The sequence below is a fragment of the Heteronotia binoei genome, chromosome 7 (genome assembly GCF_032191835.1).
Source record: "Heteronotia binoei isolate CCM8104 ecotype False Entrance Well chromosome 7, APGP_CSIRO_Hbin_v1, whole genome shotgun sequence".
In the NCBI taxonomy this organism is placed as follows: Eukaryota; Metazoa; Chordata; class Lepidosauria; order Squamata; family Gekkonidae; genus Heteronotia; species Heteronotia binoei.
This window is the reverse complement of record NC_083229.1, coordinates 23,922,051-23,944,697: the sequence shown is the minus strand read 5'-3', so window position 1 is coordinate 23,944,697 and position 22,647 is coordinate 23,922,051. Positions and strand designations below refer to the sequence as shown.

The window sequence follows — 22,647 nt, the reverse complement described above, 5'->3', positions numbered from 1 at the left end:
TCTCTCACTTAAAAAGCTACAGTGCGCAATTCGGAATGTGAATGGCTACACCACAAGACCAGCTGAGAAGCAATTTGTGGGCAAAATTATTGGGGGGGGGGCAGATTCTGAGCTTCTCCTGGTTTCAAAATCAACACCATTTTGTGTGAGTCAGTAAAGATGGCAGCATTCGTCCATCCAGTCTCAAGAACAAATATATTCTAATTTATAGTTTAAAAGCCAAAGTGCTGTCATGATCCTGGGCCTAGCGAGGCCTGCAGGCCCCAGGGAAGCCTGCTTAGGAGTTACTGGGGAAAGCCTACATTTCTCAGGATCCCCTCTGTCCCTCTGATTGGGTAGCAAGGGGTTTGGAGGGAAACAGGCTCAGAAAGGGCTGGGGCCTAGGAAGAGAATATAAAGACCAAATCCAGGAAATGGGTGTTCTTTCCCTGGAAGGCTGAGCTAGAGGTAGGATGTGCCTGAAGTTTGAGAAGGGGAAAGCTCCCTCATCCAAGGCAAGGGGTGAGTGCTGGTTAGTAGTTTAGGGACTGTAAGTTCAGACACATTAGGACTTTAGTTTATTTTCCCTTCACCCTTTTACTGTTTTCTGCACCTTGGTGGTTTATATTGCACTGACTTTAAAATAAACCTTTTTGTTGTTGTTCACTCTGCCTGGTCCTCACGCCTATTATTTGGCCTAAAGGGCTTGGGAGGGAACTCTGGGCCTTCTCAAGGGAAACCCTTCACCCAGAGTGATGGCAGCAATTGGTAATACCCCGAGTCGTGACATGGTGGCTTCAGCGGTGGGGTGGACTAGTTTTGGACCTTGGTGAGGCAGAGTGCCATCTGGCCTTGGAAAAAAATTTTTGCTGCTGGCTTAAGGAAGCCACATTTTCTGAAGTTGCTGGCAAGACCAAGTAAGGTCTGGTAAAGGTGGTGAAAGGGGGTTTTGTTTCTTGTCTAGCTCTCGGGTCAACTGGATAGTGAGGCTAGATAGTGTATGCTCCTCTGGTCTGGGAAAGAGAAGCCAGAGGACATGCCTGTTCATGGAACAAAGATGCAACCGGGGGCTGTTGATCTGATGTCTGAGGAGAAAGTATCAGAAAAGAGATGGCAGTCCGGAGTAAAGATGCCTTGCGGCTTCAACTGCAGCTTAAGCAGGCAGACCTTGAGAGAGCCAGACTCGAGGTAGAGTTGCAAAGAAAAAGGATGCTGAAAGAGGAGGAGGAAAATGCAGCCAGGATGCTGAGAGAGGAGAAAGAAAATACAGCCAAGATAGAATTAGAGAAAGAAAGGATGGAGCTGGAAAGAGAGAAAATGAGGCTGACTCATGAGCTTGAACTGGCAAAAATTGAAAACGGGCTGCTTCCTCCAGATGCTGCTGTGCAAGGGGATAGACGAAAGTACCCTTTATACAAGGAAGGGGAGGCCATGGAGGCATTCCTGCAAAACTTTGAGCAAGTTTGCATGGACTACAAGCTTCCCTCAGAAGTGTATATAGAGAAGTCGAGATCCCAGCTAAGTGGAATTCTGGCTTCAGTGTCTGGGCAGATGGAAGGTGAAGAGAGGTCAGACTACAAGTTGTTTAAACAGAGTGGTGGCAGCAATTGGTAATACCCCCTGAGTCGTGACAGTGACATTCCAAGATGCCCTATGCCAACCTTCCAAGAAATAAAGTTGCTAACCTCCAGGTAGGCCCTGGCAGTCTCCTGGTATTGCAATGGATCTCCAGAGCTCAGAGTTCCATCTTTGGAAAGTGGAATCTATGGCACTGTATCCTGCTGATGGCCCTTTCCTCCTCAAACGCTACCCTTCCAAGTGCCACCCCCAAAATCTCCAGGTATTCCCCAACCCAGAGCCACCATTCCTTCCAGGAAATGATTCAGGCAACAGATAACCAATATTTCCTGCCCAGTGTATTGTGCAGTTCTGAACTATGGGCAATTTTGCTGACTTGCACATGAAATATATGCTGAATCCTTTGCACATATATGCACATGACGCTGCTCATTTTGTTCATCTGTTGGACAACCACCCAGTTATCTCCACATCTTGGATTCCTCCCCATGACCTAAGGCCTGGCATACTACCAAAATCAGCTCAATGAAAAGACAATAATAAAGAAGCATGTGTCAGCAGAGGAGCACATGATGTCCTTGTGCCTGTTTCTTGTCTCCTTCAACATTCTGACTTGTTGTATGGGTCAGAAGAATTCAAGAAAGGTCCTCCATGGCGATAACCTCCCAATGATATATACAAAGATTTCTGGAGATAGTAGCACTGCAGGAACACCTTACAACAACTTCCTCTGGTGCAATGAGTTACAGTCTCACTAATTCCTCTAACTATGCAGAACCAAATCTCACTCAAAAATTCACACCAGAGGGTCATTCAAACTGCAGCTGTACTACGAATATCGTTGTTCTCCCCAGTAAATCTCAGATCTTAACAACAAGTACTGAAGCACTATCCCAACTAAGGTTGCCAGTCACTAGGTTCTCCTGGTATTTGGGGCATATGCTTGCTACCAGCCAGCTGGCAGGAGAAACCTCACCCCCAAAAGCAACATCACCATGGGGACATCCCCAACATGATGGCATCACCTGAAAGTGATGTCATCATGATGGGAACATTGAGCAGCAATGCTCTGGTTTTGAAGCTGGTTTTAGAGTTTTGCCCCAAAACCAGAGCATTGCAGGTGATGTCATCACGATGGGGACATCCTAGAATTCTCCTCAACTGGTATGATGAGGGGACCTGGCAACTCTAATCTCAGGGCCTCTTCCAAGTTCATCACAGCAGGAACCTGTACTTCAACTTGACCTCTCATGGTACTGTATAAACCAGGTCCACTTATGGAAGTCCTAGATATTTGCAGTATACGCTTCATGAGACTGATGAATGTTTCCTAATTATGAAGCAGATCACTGGTCCAACTAGTTCCCTATAGTTTGCTCTGAGGCAAAGGCTCTCCAAATTCCTAAGGGAAAATAGTCTTTCCCAATACTTCTTACTGAAGATCCTTTAATTGGAGATGGAAGAAATGGCATGTGGGGTTTACTACTAGCAAAGCATGTGTCCTAACACCAAAGTACAGCCCCACTCTGCAATAGACTATATGGATCTGGATGAGATGATATAATGTGGTATAAGCCAGCTTCATAGAAATGTACAAGAATGCCTCAGTTTCCACCTATAAAAGTTGAAAGGTATGATGGATGCTGACTTAGAACTAGATTCAAACACTGGCCTACAATTGGACATCCTCTGGTCATGCGGTTTTTCAGGAAGGGGCCTGAAAATAGCTTTGGATGTTCACCAATTCTTAGTGTTTTCTTCCCAACCATAATGGAGGGCCACTTGTTCTTCAGGAGATAGCCTTCTAAATCTCATTTAAACCTTTTGAAATTATCATTACAGATCAAATTCTATCCTTTGCACTGCCACTGCATATTCCACGACTCTTGAATATGTCAACAATCTACCACTTTGTGTTTAAAGTCGAGCAGCCCTGTCCCCATTTACACAGTAACAATTTCCCTCAAATTCACTGGGACTGACTCCCAAACGAGGAGCACAGTGCAGCTTAAGAGTCTTAAAGTGAAGTGACCAGAAAATAAAAGGTATCATACCTATCAGCACTCAAACTGACCCTAGCAATATGAGCAATCCAAACCACACAGACAGTTCTCCTAAACAAGGACACTGGAACATCCGTCTCTCAGAAGATGATTTGCAGTTTTGCTACATTTGCACTCCTCAAATTGCTTGCTGCCGGATGGCTGCTCACTGTAATTAGTGTTATTTTAGAATAAATCGTTTAAGTGCTGTAACATGCAGACGCTTGCGCAAGTTCAGCCTGTGAGTCTTCCTGCTCTGCATGCATTTTCTGAAAGCTGCATTTAGCTTTAATGCTTTGGTGGAGCAGAACCTTCTCTTCCACTTACCCGTACGACATAGTTGAATCGTCTGGAATCCAGAATAGCATTTGAAAAATCGAGTCTGTTGAAAGCTTCTCCAAGGGTGCAGTAACCATGACGCTGAGAATAGAGGGAAGAAGGAGAAAGAAAAAAAAAACCCTTTGTGATGTACTCATGTTGAAGGTTCTGAACAAGAGCCAAAAAGAAAAGAAAGACATGGCCCGACACTAGTACTGTCAAACAACATCAGTGCTGTTGATGTCAATGGAGAGGTTTACATCACCAGAGAATGGGTTCCAATGTAACACAGCTGAGCTACAGATTCACCAGAACCATATGGTACGGTCTTCCTTCTGCTATACTGCTAAGCTAGAATGCCCCAACCCTCGACAGCTCAGGCTAACTCAATCTCCTCAGACCCCAGAAGTTAAGCAGGGTCAGCCCTGGTTAAGTATTTGGCTGTGAGACCACCATGGAAGTCCAAGATTGTGACACAGAGACAGGCAACAGCAAATTGCCTCTGAATATCCCTTGCATTGTCCTACCGGGTCAGCAGCAACTTGAAGGCACTTTCCAAGCCTGTTCTCCAATGGGCTAGATTTCCACAAACTTTTGTTTTACACAGGAAGTGTTCAGACGTACTGTTGCCCGCTTACCAGCTAAAGTAGTACAATCCCAATAGTAGTACAATCCCAATACAACTGACCACAAAATTAACTTAAATGGGTAGATTAGTTCAGGGGTCCTCAGCCTTGCTGAGCCTATGGGGACTCTTGGAATTTTGAGGAAAGCTTAGTGGGTGCTACAACAAAATGGCTGCCGTTGGAGAAGGGAATCAATCACAAAATGGCTCCCGGGGGGCAGTCAAACTGTTGGCAGGTTCCAAGGCAAGCCTCTTCTTATGATTGGGGCTCATGTTTCCAAATGGGTGATCGCCTTAGACCCAAAGGTGATGCTTCCTGGATTCTTTTTGAAGCACCTCCTGCTCCCATGAGGGGAAGGAAAGCCAGGATTTGACTCTTTGTTTTGGAAAGAAGAGTTTTATGAAAGAAGCAAAGGGGTACTAGGAAACACAGGTAGTAGCATGGTGCTCCTGAACACCACAGTGAGAATTGCTGGCTTAGTTCCTAGATCAAAACCAATACCTTCAATAAGAAATACACTAGCCTTTACCAGATAGTTATAAGCCACTCTGGCTGCGGTACATGTGGAAGAGTATGCTGTATAATGCAAAATTAAAAACTAGTACACTTACTTCTTTTGTGCTCCCCTTGTGTACGTAAATCCACTTTTCTTGATGGAAATCTATTCAAACAAAAAAGCACAACTGCCTTAAAACAAATTTTGATCCCACTCTTTTCTATTTGAGTTTTAACACACACACACACACACCCCGGATTGCAGAAAAACAGAAGATGGAACAAAGTTGATTCTTTTTGCTTCTGAAGCCTTTGCATCAGAATAACAATGTTTCAGGGAGTGTTACTGAAATATGCTCTCTTTCTCTTTTGGTATATACCTAATGATTCTGCAGGCTTTTATGAGCCTGCCTTTGGCGGGGGAGGGCAGGATATAAAAATAAATTTATTATTATTATTATTATTATTATTATTATTATTATTTTATAAACTTCTGGAAAGAAGGCATATCAATTTGTAATTAATAAACTATGTATCAGAATTTGTTATTAACAGTTAAAATTATCTGTTAATATTTTAAAGGTGTTTGTGTTTCACTGTCTTCGATTCCCTGGCTCTTAACAATGCAGCTTGCCAACTACTCAAATCAGTAAGAAATCTCTAGATATACTAGCCATTGATTTTATCAATTCTGTTGAAAAGACAGATCTGAAGATGGTCTAAATAGGGGGTCTCCAACCCTTTCAAGCCTGTGGGCACCTTTGGAATTCTGAGACAAGGTGGTACGTGCAAGCACAAAATGGCCACTACATGAGAGGCAGAGCTACTCACAAAGCCAACATATAGTGGACATGAGTAATTTTTTAAAAAAATACACCGGAAAAGAGCAGTGAGAAAGAAAATAAAAGCAACACTGTACTGGTAACTGCCACCAAAACATTATTTTAATGTGCACAGCCAATTAGATCTCCAACAGCCAATCAGAAACCCTGCTGAGCAGAATCTCCACCCACTTTCTAAAACCACTTGGTGGGGACCAGAAAAGGAGTGGGTGGGTGCCATGGTGCCCACAGGCATTATATTAGGGACCCCTAATCAAAACCACCATCTACCTCCAGTGCCACAATGCTAAAAATGATTGGGGGGGGGGGGGAATCAGCACTATATGGAGAAATTAATACTACCCTCATATTGCATTTGGTGTAACAGCAGGATAGTTTTTGTCACAATGTATTAGTTGAACATCTTGTGTAAAAAAGAATGGGTTTGAGTGAAGGGGAAGATACCCTCTTTGAGTTTCATTTCAAGCCCAGCTCACACATTCAGAAATATGAGAGAGACCTTAAGCTTGCCAGTACCCCAGTTGAGGCAGGGGGCCCCCACTCCCAGGTCCTGTTGCCTACCACCACTCTAAGTAGCAGTGGGAGAAGATGTTTTAAAGAGATGATTCATAGAGCTACCCTATGTCACTTCCAGGTTTCCCCCAGAAGTTACGTAATAGTGCATGTGACATCACAGCATCCATGTCCCCTCCCTCAAACTTCCAACCAGTTGCCAAGAACGGCCTGGCAACCTTGGAGAGACTTGTGGTGGTAGAACAGATTTCATTTCAGACTGCCTGTGAAGGATTCTGACGGAGCATATTCAGAAATGCTCCTCACTGATAAAAACTCTTCAAAAAGGAAAAGAGTGGTGAGGACACAAGTGGGTGTAAAACCTTTCTTTCTGCTGTTTAAGTCTTCCATCCGTGGGGAGACAGAGTTTGCAGTCTCCAGGTGGACCTGGAGATCTGCTTTTACAACTGATCTCCACTGGCAGAGATCAGCTCCCCTGGAGAAATTGGCAGCTTTGAAGGGTGGTCTCTGTGGCACTGTACCATACTGAGGCCCCTCCCCTCCCCCAACCCCACTGTCTTCTGGATCCACCTCCAAAGTCTCCAGGTATTTTCCAACACAGACCTGGCAACCCTATTATATGAAGGAACATCCCAAAGATGGGATCTATCACCTGAAGTCTCACACAGGACAGTCCATTCTGCCATCTCATTCCCCTTCATGTACCAACCAGACCACAAATGAAATCCTGACTAGAAAATTATTCATTTCTGCTTTTTTCCTCACAGAGCACCTTTCTCCCTAATCTACATTTTCCCATTTGAGCTGCCACTGGTAGATTACAAATAACCCATGATTTATTTTAATGATTTTCCGTCATTTTATGCTTTCTATCCTTTTCAGACATTTATCATCTTCAGTATTTGACAAATACATTGAAAGAAACAGACAAGGACGTACAAATTTTGCACGTAGGGATGTGTACATGCAAGAAGGAGAAAGAGAAAGGAGTTGGAATTGGTTCACTTGAATGTGCCATTGGAAAAATCTGCTCTCCTCCTGCCAAATGTGAACGATAAAAAATAAAATCTGAACTAAAAAAAAAAAAAGCATGAAAGCATGAAGCAAGGATTAATGTCCCAGGCATAAGTCTCCATACTGAAATGGATCCAAGTTCTCTGGCTAAAGGTCAAAACATGGGTGCAAAATCTCTCCAGAGACTTCTGGAAGAGCTGCAGAGGTCATTTCATTGTGTGAGAAGTAAAGGTTTTTTTCTCTCCAAACACTGATGTTTATTGTTATTTTGGGCAGCTTTAAAAAAAAAATAACCCAAATCTATGTCTTACACTGAATCTTTGTCTTGTTGTTCAGTTGGTCTTTCTTTCTCTTCTTTGCAGCGACATCACAGTTGATGCTGTTGAAAATGTTCTCCTTCTCATAGTCTTCTTTTCTGCAGTAACTGTGAATGACATCAGAAAAGGGGGGATATTTTAAATTTCTTTTGCATTGATTGAAAAAGGAAGGAAAAGTTGCCAACCTCCAGATTACATCTGGAGCTCTCCCACTCTTACAGTTGATCTCTAGATGACCAAGATCAGTTCCCCTGAAGAAAATGGCTGTTTTGGACGGTAGCTTCTACAGCATTATACCCTGCTAGGGCCACTCCCCTTCCCAAACCCCACCCTCCCTCTTGTTCTACCCCCAAAATCTCCAGTTATTCTCCAACCCAGAGCTGGCAACCCTAGATGTGAGAGCATTGAATTCGCCTTCCAAAGCTACCATTTCCTCCAGCAGAATTTATACTCTAGAGATCAGTTCTATTTCTGGGAGAACTCCCAAGATCCACCTGGATGTTGCCAATCCAAAGACCACCCAAGGGGTATCTAACAAGAATTTACTTGGAACAAAATATGTTCTGTTCTATAGCCCAAAGCATGAAGCGAGTTAAGAACATAAGAGCTCTGCTGTATCTTATCCAGCATCCCTTCTTACTCAGCAGCTAACCAGTTGCCTTGTAGGACCAATGAAGAAGATACAGAGGCCAAGGCCTTCTCCTGATGTTACCGCCTAGCACTGAAGTTCAAACGTTTACTGCCTCCCAGTTAAGTCCAAATACACAAATGCTCATCAAGTAAATGATTTTATTTTAGAATACCACACGCCCACACACATTAACACTGAAGAAGAGGGGATACACACAAAAGCTGATACTCAGAATTAAATTATTTTTATTTTAAACTTTGTTGGTCTTAAAGGTGCCACTAGACTCAAACTTTGTTTTTGTTGCTTCAGACCAACGTGGCTACCCAACTGAATCTACACATACACACAAATACACACAGAGAGAGAGAGAGACCATTCAGACTTGACAGAATTAGGAACTTTGACCTTGGCTCTCATCCAGGCCAGGGCAAGTTGCTAAACAGACACAAATAATGTTTTCCCAGTTGTCCCTTAGCTGAACATACATTAAATAATCCCCTATTAGTCTAAAGCAGGGGTGGCCAAACTGTGGCTCTTTCACACATATTGTGTGGCTCTTGAATCCCCCACCACACTTCTTCAAGCCAAGCCAGCCGGCAACTTTGTGAATGCATTTAAAGTTGCTTTATTTCCACCCTCCTCCATTCTCCCATCCAATTTTGCTTCCTTCCTTCCTTCCAACATCTGATGTTCATGTCTTGCGGCTCTCAAACATCTAACATTTATTCTGTGTGGCTCTTACATATTGTATCTGCATTGGGACCCTTCATATGTTAGCCCACTGGTGTACAAGTGACTCTTTCAGGAAGACTGAACCACTCGGGTGAAAAGCCAGGTCTGAATCTCCACTCCACTGTGGATGCTTGCAGGGTACTCGTTGGTCAGTTCCACACTCTCAGTCTGACCTCCCTCCCAGGGTTCTTGTGGAATTGCCAGCCCCCTGGAAAAAAATGGCTGCTTTGGAGGGCAGAGTACATGTAGAGCTTTTTTTGTAGAAAAAGTTCAGCAGGAACTCATTGCATATTAGGCCACACCCCCTGACATCGCCATTGTTTCACACAGGGCTTTTTCCCCCAGAAAAAGCCCAGCACTAACTCATTTGCATATTAGGCCACACCCCCTGACACCAAGTCAGCTGGAACAGTGTTCCTGTGTGTTCCTGCTAAAAAAAAAAAGTACATGGCATTCTCTCTCTCGAATGGCACAGCTCCTAGCCTACAAATTGTGAGCTAGCCACAGTGAACTGCAAAGCAGGACTTCCTCCCACTTGATTATTTTCTGCAATTTATATAATCAAATATAAATTCTTTAGCTTGACCTCATGTCTCTTATATTCAAACAAAAAGTAAATTTCAGTACTGGAACTGCAATAGCTGGATCAAAACCACCGAGCAAAAATTGGAACTTACTTGCTACAGGCATGGCTATATCAGAAACGATGGCATTATGCTGCATGGATGTCACCCCACCCTCACCCCAGGCTCCACCTCCAAATCTTCACCTCCAAATTTGCCAATCTGAAGCTGGTAACCTTAGGTTCCCAGGAGGATAATGCAGAAAGGAGAATGATATAGTGGGGTCACCACTGAAAATCTCACCGGGGTTGCTGTAAGGGGGTTGATTTATTTTGTGTGTGTTTGTTAAGCATCATCGGGTTGCTTACAACTTATGGCAACCCTATGAATTAATGACATCAAAAAGGGTCTATCGCAGGGGTGGCCAAACTGCGGCTCCTCTTTCGCACATCTCGTGTGGCTCTCAAAGCCCCCACTGCCCTATCAGCCAGCTTGGAGAGGGCATTTCTTTAAGTTACTTCTCCAAGCCAAGCCAGCCAGCTGCTTGGAGAATGCATATATAAAGCTAAATTTGCTTTCTTTCCACCTCTCTCTCCCCATCTATCTTCCTTCCTTCCTTCCAGCTCTCAAACATCTGACATTCATGTCTTGCGGCTCTCAAACATCTGGCACTTACGGTATTCTATGTGGCTCTTATGTTAAGTGAGTTTTGCCAACCCTGCTCTATCAATTACAGCCTTGCTCAGGTTTTGCAAACGGAGGGCCGTGGCTTCATTTGATCGAGTCAATCCATCTCACATCAGGTCTTCCTCTTCTCCTGCTACTTTCAACTTTCCCCAGCAACTTTATTATTATTCCAGTTCTGTTTGGGCCAAGGTGAGAGAAGAGATATTAAACTGATCATGAAGCTCAGCATGAGTCCCACCTCAGTGTTTCCTGTCTTGTAGACACCTTTCAAAAGCAGGAAATTTCTGTCCTGAAAGGGGCAATTCTGGGTTCAAAATATGGTAATTTTATAGATTGTCCTTGATGAGAAAGCTGCATTGCTTGGCAATTTTGGTGCTGATTATGGCATTCACACCCATCATTACATGAAAATTGGACAATGCACCACATGACCTCTCATGACCTTCCTGTAACCTCCTCCTGCACCTCTGATGTCATGCCTTCCTGCTTGTGTCATCTCTAAGCAGGTGCCTTCGGGCAGGGATACACTCAGGTCTCATGCATCTGTATGCAGCTGTTCGCATTTGGGGAGGTTTATAAATAATACAGGATTGGGAGCAGAGTTGGAACAGCTCAGCTTGGAGATGAGCAATACAGGACTTAGAGCTCTTCCACACATGCAGCTTATCATGTGACGTGGTGTTCCAAGGACTGTGCCATTTCAGACTGCCTAAGAGCAAGGGATGTCACGCTTGAACATTACCTTGGAGGGAAATTCACTCCAAACCTGTACGTCAGCTAGGATGTCTCTAGCCTAGCCGTCTCCCTCTTGTACTCATTTTCTAAATGCAAGGAATGTCCCCCCCCAGCATCCCATGGGGATCATTCAAACAATGCAACCCTCACCATCAGTCTGAAACCTAGGATTGCCAGCCCCCAGGTGTGTCCCGCAGAGCCCTCAGAATTACAATTGATCTCCAGACTACAGAGATCCTTTGGAGGGTGAACTCTACGGCACAACAGACACCCTGTGAGGTGGGAGCTCCTATGTTCCTGTACATTTGTAAAGCCACACCAAAAACTCCACCAAAAAGATCCTTAATACAACAGTATATCCCACTGCATCAAGGTTTGGTTTGGGGAGGGGAATGTTTTATTAGTGCACGCATGCACATCAATAATACGGAAGGAAGAAACAACCCCAAGTCAAACTACACATGCACTTGTACAAAGATCCGAATTTTTAAAAATCAGAACAGCCACGTTGACAGGATGACGGTTTATTTAGTTGAGCATTCTGATTTACAAAGTGGACAACCGGATCTCCTTGCAAGGCCTGTATGAAGGCCAAAGCCTGTCTAGATTACTGCCCGCTCTCCAGCACTACTATTCAGAGGGTTTGTGCCTCATATTTAGTCACTGTGGCTAACAGCCACTAAGAAACCTATACCTTCATGGAGAATTCCGAATTCATTCGTTTCAGGTGGGAATCAAAACCAGGACATTTGGATGAGGAGAAATTTGGAAGAATCTTCCAGAAGTATGACTTTCAACTACTCTACACTGCTGCTTGTGCAATGAAGTATGGTACTCAACAGGGAAGCTATAACTTAGAATTGTTTTATTTATTTACCCCCCGCCTTTCTCCCCAGTGAGAACCCAAGATAGCTTCTGTGGTTCTTTTCTTCTCCATTTTTATCCTCATAGCAATCTATGCAGCAGGTTAGGCTGAGAAGGTGTGACCAACTCAGGGTCATCCAGCCAAGCTCCCACAGTTGAGCTGGCATTCAAACACAGAGGCACTATATTTAGAAAGTGGATCCTAGTCCGATACTGACTTTGGCACTGCTGTATGTTGTGTTGCAGTGATTAAGACAGGCAGCCTTAATCTGGAGAACCAGGCTTGATTTCCCATTCCTTCTCCACATGAAGCCTGCTAGGTGACCTTGGGCCAGTTGTAGTTCTCTCAAAGCTGTTATCTCAAGAGCAGTTCTCTCAAGAACTCTCTCAGCCCCACCTGCCTCACAAGGTACCTGTTGTGGGAAGAGGAAGGGAAAGGCTGCTTTGAGACTCCTTAAGGGAGGTATAAAAACCAACTCTTCTTTGTATGTTCTGTATTACTGTTTTGCAATTTATATTTTTAGGATACGGTGAACTGTATTGTCTTGTGGATAAGAGATTAGTTTTATTCTCTGAACCTTCTCAAACACTTCAGTGGAGGGGAACTATGGAAAATATTCTTAATCAATCAATTAACAAGACAGAGTGACAGGGTTTAACATAACCATGACTGCATAACTGTTCTGCATGAGTCATAGAATAACTACCCTCAGAATGGACACATACAGCTGACAATTGTGTCAGGCCAACTGAACTGCACTAAAATTATATATATATTATCACATGCACGCACTAATTATTCTTCTTATATTATGATAGCATAGCCTGGGTCACAAACTCAAGGACAATGAAATCCTCTGTTACAGGAAGATATCAGGTTCCCGCTTTCTTCTGTAACAAGATCCTGTATGTTCTGAACCATCCTTAGACAGCTGACGCTGTTGTTTAATCTACTGGCCAAGTCATGGCATTTGTATAAAAATCTCATTCTTAATTGGCTAATATTAAAAAAGGAACATCTTGGCAGGCTGCCACCAGATAAAAAAATACTGGCCTATTACCCTGTGCAGTACAGCAGAAATTAATAACACAGCACCCATTATCTTGTATTAGTAACCACTGTGATCAAGAGATTCCAATATGAATGCAGAAGACCAGAACAAGGCAATTTATTTCTCATATTCCCCCCCCACCCTTAAAAAGACAGGATTTCTCAGAGCACTTGCTCCTTGAAAAGCATGCAAGTAAAAAGGGAACTTATGTGAGAAGTCATGACTCTGTGGTAGAGTATCTGTTTTGTATGCAGAAGGTCCACGGTTCAGTTCCTGGCATCTCCAGTTAAAAGGCATAGGATGTAGGTGACATGAAAGTCTTCTACCTGCAACCCTGGAAAACTGCTGCCAGTCAGAGTAGGCAAAACGGAAAGACTAAGGGTCTGACCATTGTGAAGCAGATTCTTGGCAGTCTCTTCCTGTTTTGAAACAGAGGTGATATCATGACTCTCTGAGGATTAAAAAAGATCTCTATGGTAAAACCACAGAGTTTGTTTTGCAATTCCTAGAATGTCATGACATCACTTTGTGTTCTGAAACAGGAAGTAACTTCCACATGCTGTTTCCCCATCACCCCGGCTCCTGGAAGGGCAGAGGGCACAGGGAGAATGACTGGAAGGTTCCCGACCATTACTGGCTAAGTGGTAACCCTAGTCCCCTGCCCAAGCATCAAACAAGTGCACAACCCCTATCTGGCACATTTAGTTTTGGCAGCCACACTACCTTGCCTGCAAATTAACTAAATATCAGCTGTGATCCCTTACCCCAGTGGGCTGCCCAAGGGTGGCTGCGACCTACATCAACTCCACTGCCTGTGTTTGGGGGCATGTAGGTAGACTGCTTCTCTTGGCAATCCAAACATGGCATTGATTTCCAGCCATGTATTAACAAATGGGCAAAAAATCCAGGCCTTTTCAGAAAGTCTGAATTTTCAGTTTACTAGTCAGAAGCAAAAGAACAATGTCTGAGTCCAGTAGCACCATCATATGCATGAACACGAACTAGAATTAAACTTTGTCCTATGCATTTATTTACTAGATTCTCACCTAGCCTTATTTCTGGCATGTACCTGGAGATGCAGAAACCAAGAGCTGTTAAACAAAACTGGTGTTATTCAAACCCTCCAGCAATTGTAGCTCACGTGTGTTCTCCAAGGATGCCTCACCACCCATTTTCTCTCTCCTCAACCCCCCATCTTCCTGTGTTTTCCCAAGGCAAAAGTCACCTCAGTCATTATCTCCAACAGAAATTGTATCTGTGTTTACCCGGCTATGTTACCAGGACACAGAAATGTCACCAGATCAGATGATTTGACAGGTCTTTGTTGCCTCGAGCCACGTGGCCTGAAACTTAAGAGTCCCCTCTCTCAGCAGGACAAGCGCTAAGTCTCTGTTGCAAAGGTGGCCTTCTATACAACAGCTGCAGTCAAAAGAGACTTTTGTTATTCTGCAAAGTTTCCGGGCAGATACTATACTTTTGGGAAGGAGACATAAGTGCCTCCAACTTAGGCACCGGGGACAAGGGCTTGTTTGAATCCATGCCCATGATAAACTCACCCTGCATAAGCCAAGCACAGTGACGGAAAAGGTTTTGGACACACAAGCAGACTTGGCATTCCTTTGTACGAATGTGTATTTTGCCAAACAGCAGCACAGTTAATACGACTCCATGCAACAAATGTTACGTTTTTCAATTGCTCTGGCAGCTGTGTATTTCATTCACTCTGCTGATGTATACATCTAAAACAGACCTTGTTCTAAGGCAGACCTTGTGTTTTTAAAGCTGCAAACAGTTTGGGAGTGGGCAATCACCAATAAGCAGGGCTTTTTTTTTGTAGCAGGAATGTCTTTGCATATTACGCCACAGCCCTCTGATGTAGCCAATCCTCTAAGAGCTTACTAAGTCCTAAGAGCCCTGTAAGCTCTTGGAGGACTGGCTACATCAGGGGGCTGTAGCCTAATATGCAAAGGAGTTCCTGTTACAAAAAAAGTCCTGCCAATAAGCTGATGACCCCTAGCTCTGTATCTCTCTTTCTAAATTCCCCTGCGGTTGTTCTGAACCAGTGCCTGGCTATTGTGGTTAATCTGCTAAGAGTGAACAAGTTGAAGCTTAATCCCCACAAGAGGGAAGTCATGTGGGCTGGGAAGGGCACTGTGTCTTCAAGGGCATTGCGCTCCCTGCTTTTTATAAGGTCCGGCTAACACTTTCTGATTCGGTTATGAGCCTCGGAGTTATACTGGGCACAACAGGAGAAGCAAGCTAATGCAGCCATAAAAACAAAACTTATCAGAAGAGAGCCCCCTGTCTTGGTCCACACTATGTTTACCTTGAGGCCAGACTACTGTACTTCAGTCTTCATGGGTCTGCCATTGAAGTCAACCACGAAACTCCCTGGTTCAGAACTCAGTAGGTTATTTACTAGTTGCCAGGCAGAACATGCGTGCCTGACCTGCAATCCCACCAGTGACTACTGATCAGCTACCAGGTTCAAAGTACTGATCATCCCTGACAAAGACCTCCATGGCATAGGAAATGCTTCTCCTGTTATGCCCTGCCAAGATAACTTCATTCAGGCAAACAGCCTGCCTGATGAGGTCAGGAGGGGCTCTCGCAGTAGTATCATTCCACAAAACGTGCAAGACAAGAACAGTTCAGGAGGGCATTTTTACAATGGAATCAGAACCGCATTAAAATGGAACAGTCCGGTAGGACATCTTCATTTCATAGACTTTCAGGTCTATCAGTGGCTACTAGCCATGGTAACCGAGGGGAACCTCCAGAGGCACTTAGCCTCTGAATCCCACAGCCAGGTGGCAACATCAGGGGAAGGCCTCAACCTCTATGCCCTCCAGAGGAAATAGTTAGCCACTGTGAGAGGCAGGATGCTGGACTAGATGGACTATTGGTCTGATCCAGCAGAGCTGTATTATGTTTTTTTCAGGGGAAGGTCTCAGCCTCTACATCCTGTTTTTGGGCCTCCAGAGGTTGGCCACTGTGTGAGATAGGATGCTGGACTAGATGGACCACTGGTCTGAGCCAACAGGGTTCATATTATGTTTTCATAGGGGAAGGCCTCAGCCTCTACGTCCTGTTGTTGGCTCTCCAGAGGAACTGGCTGTGAGAGACAGATGCTGAACTAGATGGACCACTGGTCTGATCCAGCAGGGCTCTTCTTTTGTGAATATGGGAACAGATCTGCAGTGCACTGCAATGACTATTTTTGGTATAATCTATTAATGTAGATATAATCCGTCACTGGCTTCTCCTTTTAAAAGGGTCATGTTGTGGGTGATGTGAAAGGCCTCTCTGCCTGAGCCCCTGGAGAGCCATTGCCAGCTAGATCAGGCACTATTGACTTTGACAGACCAGTCACTGACTTAGGGTTGTCATCCTCCAGGTGAGAGCTGGAGAGCTCCTGATATTACTAGAACTCCAGACTAGAACAGAGATCAGTTCCCCTGGAGAAAATGGCTGCTTTGGGGGGTGGACTACATGACATTGTACCCTGATGAGGTCCCTTCCTGCCCCAAACCCCACCTTTCCCAGGCTCCATCCCCCAAATTCCCAGGTATTTCCCAATCCAAAGCTGGCAACTACAGATTGACACTTAAATTGGTAGTATCGTGCATGTTAAAACTGGATCATCCCAGAATTATTCACCTTTCCTAAAAAAAAACCACAAACCCTTTCAATTAAATTAGCAGCCTAGTCAAAGTCTCCAGCTTATCCCTACAAAACCAAGACCAACTTCTATTCATACGAATCTAAACCATGGGTGTCAAACATGTGGCCTGGGGGCCAAATCAGGCCTCCAGAGGGCTCCTATCAGGCCCCCGAGCAACTGACTATCATCTCCTTCCTTCTTCCTCTATTGCTTCCGTTTGCATAACAGCTTGTTTTGCAAGGTTTGCTCAATCACACAGGAGCTACAGAGCAAACCTTCTGTTTTCATGATTGGCTGAGGCTTCTCCCTTGGGTGGGAAGTGGGGGGACGCTCTCAATCATACAGCAGAGCTATTGAGCTAAGACTCTCTTCCTTCCCCCTCCTGGATCTCTGGGGAAGGAAGGAAAAAGCCAGAGCTTCCTTTGCCTAGTTCCCTGGATTCCATGGGAGAGATACAAAGAAAGCACCTTTAATACCAACAAGTGCTAATGTTTAAAGCATGTTTTAAGGTGTTTTTTTTAAAGTATTTTTAATTGTGTTTGTCTGTGTCCTTTATAAAGTTTATATCTTTGCTACTTAATCTTAAACAGGTATACACATGGCCTGGCCCGACATGGCCCAGCCCAACTTGACATGACCCGGCCCAGCAAGGTCTCATTTATATCAGATCTAGCCCTCATAACAAATGAGTTTGACACCCCTGATATTCTAAACAGTCTCAGGGTTGTTTTCCTCTTTCCGCGCTAAAAATCTTTGCTTGGTGGTCAACCAGATGGAAAGCTTGAAAGACATTAGACAAGAAGCCTATTGAACCAAAGCTATCATTGTTCCAAGAAGCCTCTCATTTTGTGGGCCCAACATGGATCCAAAAACCTCTTGATCGGCAACATTCAGTCCAAGACGGAGACACAGGATACTTGGACCAGGCTGGCCACTGCTTCAATAGAAATCTTCTGATTATTAAAGGCTTCCATCCTGAGGATATAAGACAGATCTTGTCTTAAGTGGCCAACATTCCCTTGCCTGCCAAGTAAAATAAACCATAACAGCCTGCTGGACCCGGGTGGATTACCTTAAACATACTGACCCAGCAGAGCTCTTGGGAGTTTAAGAACAGACTCATCCCATTTTTGTTTAATCTCACACCCCCACGACCATGCACTCTGAAGCCACTTAACCTGTCAGGACCGATTGCTTGTAATTAAACAGACAGCCGCCCTCTAAGGCAGAAAGTTCTCCCCGTCCCCCTTTTTCAGCACAACTCCACTAATGGGGACGTTGAGCTCCTATTTCTGCAAATTGGCATATTCTACCAAATAACAGCCCACAGATTTTTATACAAGACTAATCTTTCGTCCATTTGAACCCCTATTTTCCTACGCAGCATCAATAGACTGGATAAGGCACAAGCTGGGCCTTCAAAAATTGTGCCAAGATGTTCAGCTTAACTATATAACGTATCTCAGCCAAAGGAGTCCCCATTAGCAGCCTATGGTTATTGGTTTTAAAAAATAAATAAAATTGTTTTTCTAACAGACCTACCCTGCCTAATTGCATACAATTCTCTCCAATTTCAAGAAACTCATCTATTCTTTACCATACAAGTTCACTCACACCTCAAGATTCCTGTGACCATCACCTTTGAAGGAAGAGTTGAATGATTCACTCTGTCCAAGATACACAATGTGATAGAACAGGAAGAGATAAGGAGCAAAAAAAACTGCGAATGTCCCTCAGTAATGGAGGGCAAAGAAGAAGGAAAGAGGCCAGCCTGACCAAAAACTGAGGAAGGAACCACATTGGGTGTCAGAGACAGAGAAACGGCGGAAGTAAGTCTAGTTGTGATACTGGTGCCTTTTTCATAAAGAATGTCCAGCACTAAAGGCAAGAGAGCCTCTGAACATATGCAAAATCCCCTTCCCAAAGGGAAATATATATATTTAGCAACCCCTGCTTCTGAGTATGCCTTTCCTTTGTGAAAAAAATGCTTCTTTACTGCCAGAGGATCTAGTGATGGCCACTGCGATAAACAATTTTAAAAGGGGATTATATAGATTTATCCTCCACAAATCTATCAATGGTCGAAGAGAACCTCCATAGTCAGAAGCACTAAGCCTCTGAATTCAGAGCTAGGAGGCAACATCAGGGAAGGCCTTGGCTTCTATGGTCTGTTGTTGGCTGTCCGTAAGAACTGGTTGGCCAGTGTGTGAGACAGGATGCTGGACTAGGTGGACCACTGTTCTGATCCAGCACGGCTCTTATGTTCTTATATTCTTCTTCACATGCTCAGAGACAGTTCAGGTGTCCTGCCTTCCTAGGAAGGGTAGCTTTGGCCCCACTCATGTTTCTGTGCTGACCAAGAGGTGAAATCCAACATGGTGGAAAGCACTATAGATGTGCCAAGTGTTCCTTTTTTTAAAAAAAAGGACTCTTTCTTATTTATTTATTTCAACCTTTGGCACCCCACTGCATTTAACTCATGGATAGGTTCACCATAACGACAATTTTGACTGCAAAAATAGGGTAGAGTACATGGGAATGTTTTGACACATAGAAGATGTGACACACAGAAGACGGCAGCTTCCTTCACAATGCATTCCTGATGCTGAAGTGGCCCTAGCAGGCAGACATTCGGCAGGTAGGGAAAACGTCAGGCTTTGGTGTGCCGGTTCTGCCAGTAACAGCAGATTGGAGACAAACACACACACACACAATCTTGCCTAACACACACCCTGGTGCAAGCTGCCCACCTCTATCATGCTCTTATTAAGAGGTGCTGCTCACTACCACAACCCACACATATATGCATTCAGCTCTACAGCACACAATTACAACCTGTGCTACAAACGCAGTGCCCCAATATTTGACATCTTATGCCACCACAACACTGTATTCTGCAACCGTGCATGGGGACAACACGCACACACAGAAAGAATAACTCATCAAGATTCTATTCCTCTCTTGGCTTTGGACCCATCTGTTCCAGCAGCTGACCAAGAAGATCAAACAACCAGGGAAACAGGGTGGATGGATGCAATACCTACAGAAGCCGTACAGGGCAAGGAGGTTGCCAGAACTGTTATCATCTTGTACCTCCAAGAATTTGGACAATCCATAATATGTCCCCTGATCACCACATGTTTTGAGTTGCCCTTACAAACACATATAAATAAACTTTGAATTGTCCATTCCAGAAGTCCAGCTAAGAAGCAGATGTTAAAACCTGGACCCATGGCTTAGTGAAGGGGTGGCCAAACTGCGGCTCAGCTTTCACACATATTGTGTGGCTCTCAAAGCCCCTACCACCCACCTGTCAGTCAGCTTGGAGAAGGCATTTGTCTCTTTAAAGCACTTCTCCAAGCCAAGCCAGCTAGTGCCTTGGAACACATTTAAAGTTGCTTTTTTTTCTGCTTCTCCACCCCATCTACTTGCTTTCCTTCCTTCCTAGAATCATAGAGTTGGAAGGCACCTCCAGGGTCATCTAGTCCAACCCCCTCCCTCCTTACCTGGCTCTCAAAAATCTGACGTTTATTCTATGTGGCTCTTACATTAAGCAAGTTTGGCCACTCCGGCTCAGTGGTAAAGCATCTCCTCAGCATGCAGATAAGCAACAGGTTCAATCCCTGGTCTGAGGGAGAAGGTGATGTGAAAGGCCTTTGCCTGAGACCTTGGAGAGCTGCTGGCAGTCAAAGTAGACAACAGCGACCTTGATAGACCAATGGTCTGATTCAGTATACGGCAGCTTCACATATTTAAACCATTCACCTCTATATATTTACAGCTAGGATAAAAGGGATTCTCCTTTGATTAAGCTGTTGGAGGAGGAGTCCCCAACCTTTTTGAGCCTGTGGGCACATTTGAAATTCTAACACAGCAAGATGGGCACAGCCACAAAATGGCTGCTGCAGGAGGCGGAGCCAGCCACAAAATAATCATCACCAGAGCTTAACTTCAGGCACACAGTGAAAATCCTCCTGCTGTAGTTGCAGCTTTGTCAAAGCAATTTTTTTTTTAAATCTGCACAGCCAATCAAATCTCCAATAATCAATCAGAAACCTTGCTGGACAAAATCTGTACCTGTCTCTGCTGCCCACTTCCTAAAATTAGGAAGAAAAGGTCTTGGTAGGCACTATGGAGCCCCCGGGGCACCATGCTGGGAATCCCTTCACAAGCCTAAATCTAGTTCCATGGATACAGACACAACATTTACTAACATCTCCAGTCATCGGACCCCCCAAAAATGCGAAGCTGCAACGAGCTGTGGGAAACATCTGGAGCCAGCAGCGGCGACTGCTTGCACTGCAGGGGTTAGCAAACGGCTGTTTCCCCCCAGATCTTTCTGGTTCTTGAGAGAGGCTGGAACTGGGCAGCTGAGTCTCCTTCTCCCGCAATGACGCCACAACCCCAGCCACATAAACAAAGGCGTCGCAGGCTCATCCAAACAGAGGCGCACATGGGGAAGAAGAAAAGCAAAAATATGGAGGGGGGGGGGGTGTTGTTTTTTTTGCAATCGCGACCGCCAGTTGTTGCGGGGTTTTTTTGCAATTGCGACGACTCCTCCCTCTCCCCCCAAAAAAGAAACCCTTAAACCCTAACCAATTTCACATTAGAGCTTTAATCCTGGTCCTAGACTGACATTCCTAGACTGTCCTAGACTGACATTCTACACTAGAATCATAGAATCAGATAAATCAACTCTATGGTTTTAGTGTAGAATGTCAGCTTTGGGACAGGGCTAAGCCTATCCCTAAGCTGACATTCTACGCTAAAATCATAGAATCATAAGAGTTGATTTATCTGATTCTATGATTCTAGTGTAGAATGTCAGTTTAGACGAGGAAAGGTCTACTGCGAAATCCTCTCTCCTCCATCGCAACACCTTGCGATGCTTGCCAATGCCCAACCCAAGCGGCCGGCCAGGTCTTTTACCTGTTCCGCTCGGGGAGGTAGGTGCTCTCGTTGGCATTCAGGAACCTCGTCCAGCCGTCCGCCGTCTTCACCCAGTTCTGCCCGGGGGATCGCCAGTCCTGCCCGAGGAAAGGCATCGTGGCCGGACCCCCAAAATAAAATGCAATAAAATAAATGCGGGGGGGGGGGGGGGACGACGACGAAAAGCAGATTGCAAGAGCAGATTGCAATTCTCCCACTCAGAAAAAAAAAAAGGTTTCTAAAGGCAAACTTGCTTTGTCCTGCGATCTATATGATTATTATAATAAATATTACTTATTCCCCCTCCCTTAATTGCTCCTACTCCGACTTCCTCCCCCTCAGATCGCTTTCTCTGCCTTTTGCCCGGGCACTCGCCGTATTTATCTGAGAGCCGCTGGTGGCTCTTTGTTGCCGGAAGAGCCGCTGCGGCTCCGCCTCTGAGTCAGGGCGGGGGACACGTGGCTGTGTTTATAGCCTCTCCTGGAAGGAAAGAGAGAGAGAGGGGGGAGGGATTGCTCAGGGCCCGTCTTCGCCTGCGGTTCTTGCACAATCCCGGGAACTGGAAACTTTTGCCCTGGCACTGGGGTCTCGCTCAGCTGCCCGGCCTTGGGATATTTATAGGCCCCCGAAGTCCAAAACAAAGCGAAGGGAGCCGCGGACTGCTACAATATGAAACCGGCTGCGATCGCAAGCGATTGGTAAAGAACCCTGTTGGAAACGAGGGTTTCCGGCCTCCAGGAGGCCTGGAGATCTCCCGGGATGACAAATGATGTTCCAGATGACAGAGAACAGTTCTCCGGGAGAACAAAGCAAGAGTCCAGTTGCACCTTTAAGACCAACAAAGTTATATTCAGAATGGAAGCTCTCGTGTGCTAGAAGCGCACTTCACCAGACAATAGGATGGAATGGCAAGCAGTCCTAAATATAGAGAAAGTGGGCAGTGAGTTAGTACGCAGAGTCATGGAAATGTTTTTTAGCAGATTAAAAGAGTCACAAGTTGGGGGTCTGGTGTTTGTTGGTTTATGTTAACAGGGCTGGAGAGGGCAAGCTTTGGAAGGCGGACTGT

At 44.8% G+C, this 22,647-nt stretch overlaps 1 protein-coding gene across 1 annotated transcript in view; it reads right to left on the bottom strand.

The window, feature by feature from the left end:
• Positions 1-21,938, bottom strand: part of FBXO32 (F-box protein 32) — a 40,308-nt gene extending 18,370 nt beyond the window's left edge. The window contains exons 1-4 of the mRNA XM_060243248.1: positions 21,582-21,938; positions 7,719-7,831; positions 5,155-5,204; positions 3,927-4,019 (exon numbers count right to left, since the gene is read on the bottom strand). Coding sequence (XP_060099231.1) covers positions 3,927-4,019; positions 5,155-5,204; positions 7,719-7,831; positions 21,582-21,697 — 372 coding nt within the window. The 5' untranslated portion in view covers positions 21,698-21,938. The remainder of the gene's footprint in view (positions 1-3,926; positions 4,020-5,154; positions 5,205-7,718; positions 7,832-21,581) is intronic.
• Between the last annotated feature and the right edge of the window lie 709 nt (positions 21,939-22,647).